Here is a 1,835-nt window from a genome sequence, read left to right on the forward strand (position 1 = left end):
CAAACACCTGGAAGACGTCTGTCCAGATCACAGCCTTCATCCCTCCCTGCACCACACAGCTGGGGGTGAGCACTGGGGAACCCCAGGACCCTCAGCACACCCCACCAGTTGCTCCCCCACTCACTATGGTGGTGTAGAACGTGCAGATGACACCAGTAGAGAGCAAGGATGCCCAGATATCCAACCCGGTCACTAAAAGAGGAGGAGGGAAAATGCTGAGCAGAGCCCAGGGGTGAAATGCCACCTGGGGTGGGACAGAGATGTCCCCAAGGCAGGGACAGGACAGGGAGCAGCCCACCCACCCCACCACACCTTGGTTGAGGATCAGAGCAGGAGCATAGATGACGATCCCCGTGTACAGCATCTGCGGGAAGAGAGGGGTCAGCTCCCCGTCCCGGCCACACCGCGGGCGCCCGGCAGGTGACACTGCGCCCGGCAGGTGACACTGTGCCCGGCAGGTGACACTGTGCCCGGCAGGTGACACTGCGACCGGCAGGGCCGGGGACGGCGTTCCCCGAGCAGGGCTGGGAAAACACTGCCGTTTTCTCTCCAAACACAGCTCCCGCCGGGCGCTGCTTACTCGGAGCCAGGGAAAACACGAGCACGGGAAAGAGGACACTTCCCAGGGGCTCAGGGCAGGGCCAGCACGGCCAGATCCAAACCCCTGTCGTGTCCCCACGTCCCCAATCCCACCCTGGCACTGCCCACACGCACCGTGGCCACCACGTACTGCAGAGTCCCGCACAGCCGCACGCTCCGGCTGAATCGCCGCTCCAGGTACTGGGACAAGGACAAGGAGCATCATCCCAGGGCTATGCCAGCATCGGGGGCACCCTCGAGGGATGCTCCAAGGTGGGATCTCCTCCCCCCTTCACCCCGTGCCCACCTCGTAGGTGCTGGTGAGCCCCAGGCGGTAGAAGACGGGGAGGAAGAGCTGTGCGGTGAGCACGGTGTTGATCAGCTGTGCCAGGCACATCCAGAGGAATTTGGCTCCGTAGCGGTAAGCCTCGGCTGGCACTCCCAGCACCTGGATGGCAGACATGAAGCTGGCAGAGAGTGAGAGCCCCACGGGCAGCGCCGACATCCTCCTGCCCCCGGTGAAAAAGTCGTCCGAGGTTTTCTGGCCACCCTTGGCCAAGCCATGGAACAACCCGATGCCCGTGGAGATCAGCAGCATCAGCCCGAAGACTCCGTAGTCCCAGAGGTTGAAGGTGAGTTTCTCCGGTGCCCACGGCTCAGGGGTGCCCGTGGGAGATGCCATAGGTGCTGCAGAGGGAGCCCCAAACTTGTCACCTGTGGGATGTCACGCGGGGGTGAGTCAGCCACGGCTAGGCCAGGGCACAGCACCTCTGGCACATCCGAGGGGCTGGAACTGGAGAGGATGAGAGAATTCCTTGGATTCTTGGCTGGCATTCCTTGCAGAAAGGAGGAAGCAAGGATTGGGGAGCACAGCTGCGCTCCACCCCATCCCCTCTTTCCCCATCCCACGCCAGCTCCGTGCCAACCGTTGGCGAAGGGCAGAGTCCAGGCTTGGCATGGTAATCACCCCGATACCTCCCAAGTTTGGAGAGGGGAGCAGCACCACCTGGTCCAGGTGTTCTGGGCACCAGCTCCGGGGAAGAGTCAGCACCCAAAGGACACGTCTGGGAGAGAGGGAGGGAGGGAGGGGGAGAGGGAGGGAGCGACCCCACACACACCCCCAGCACAAACAAGGAGCGGCAGAGCCTCTAGCAGAGGCAAATTTATCTCCAGCTGAGAGGAAAAAGCAAACCCAAATGAAACCTTTACCCAGCGAGAGCAGCTTGTTTGCAGGCAGCAGGGTGGGAAGGACAGGC

At 62.5% G+C, this 1,835-nt stretch overlaps 1 protein-coding gene across 1 annotated transcript in view; it reads right to left on the reverse strand.

The window, feature by feature from the left end:
* LOC103811856 (sodium/iodide cotransporter-like) overlaps window positions 1-1,293 on the reverse strand; it is a gene marked incomplete at both ends in the record, with an annotated part of 1,538 nt that extends 245 nt beyond the window's left edge. The window contains 5 exons of the mRNA XM_009084854.1: window positions 6-46; window positions 125-192; window positions 313-364; window positions 715-780; window positions 887-1,293. Coding sequence (XP_009083102.1) covers window positions 6-46; window positions 125-192; window positions 313-364; window positions 715-780; window positions 887-1,293 — 634 coding nt within the window. The remainder of the gene's footprint in view (window positions 1-5; window positions 47-124; window positions 193-312; window positions 365-714; window positions 781-886) is intronic.
* Window positions 1,294-1,835: the final 542 nt, after the last annotated feature.

Source organism: Acanthisitta chloris, unplaced genomic scaffold (genome assembly GCF_000695815.1).
Source record: "Acanthisitta chloris isolate BGI_N310 unplaced genomic scaffold, ASM69581v1 scaffold15971, whole genome shotgun sequence".
Taxonomy (NCBI): Eukaryota; Metazoa; Chordata; class Aves; order Passeriformes; family Acanthisittidae; genus Acanthisitta; species Acanthisitta chloris.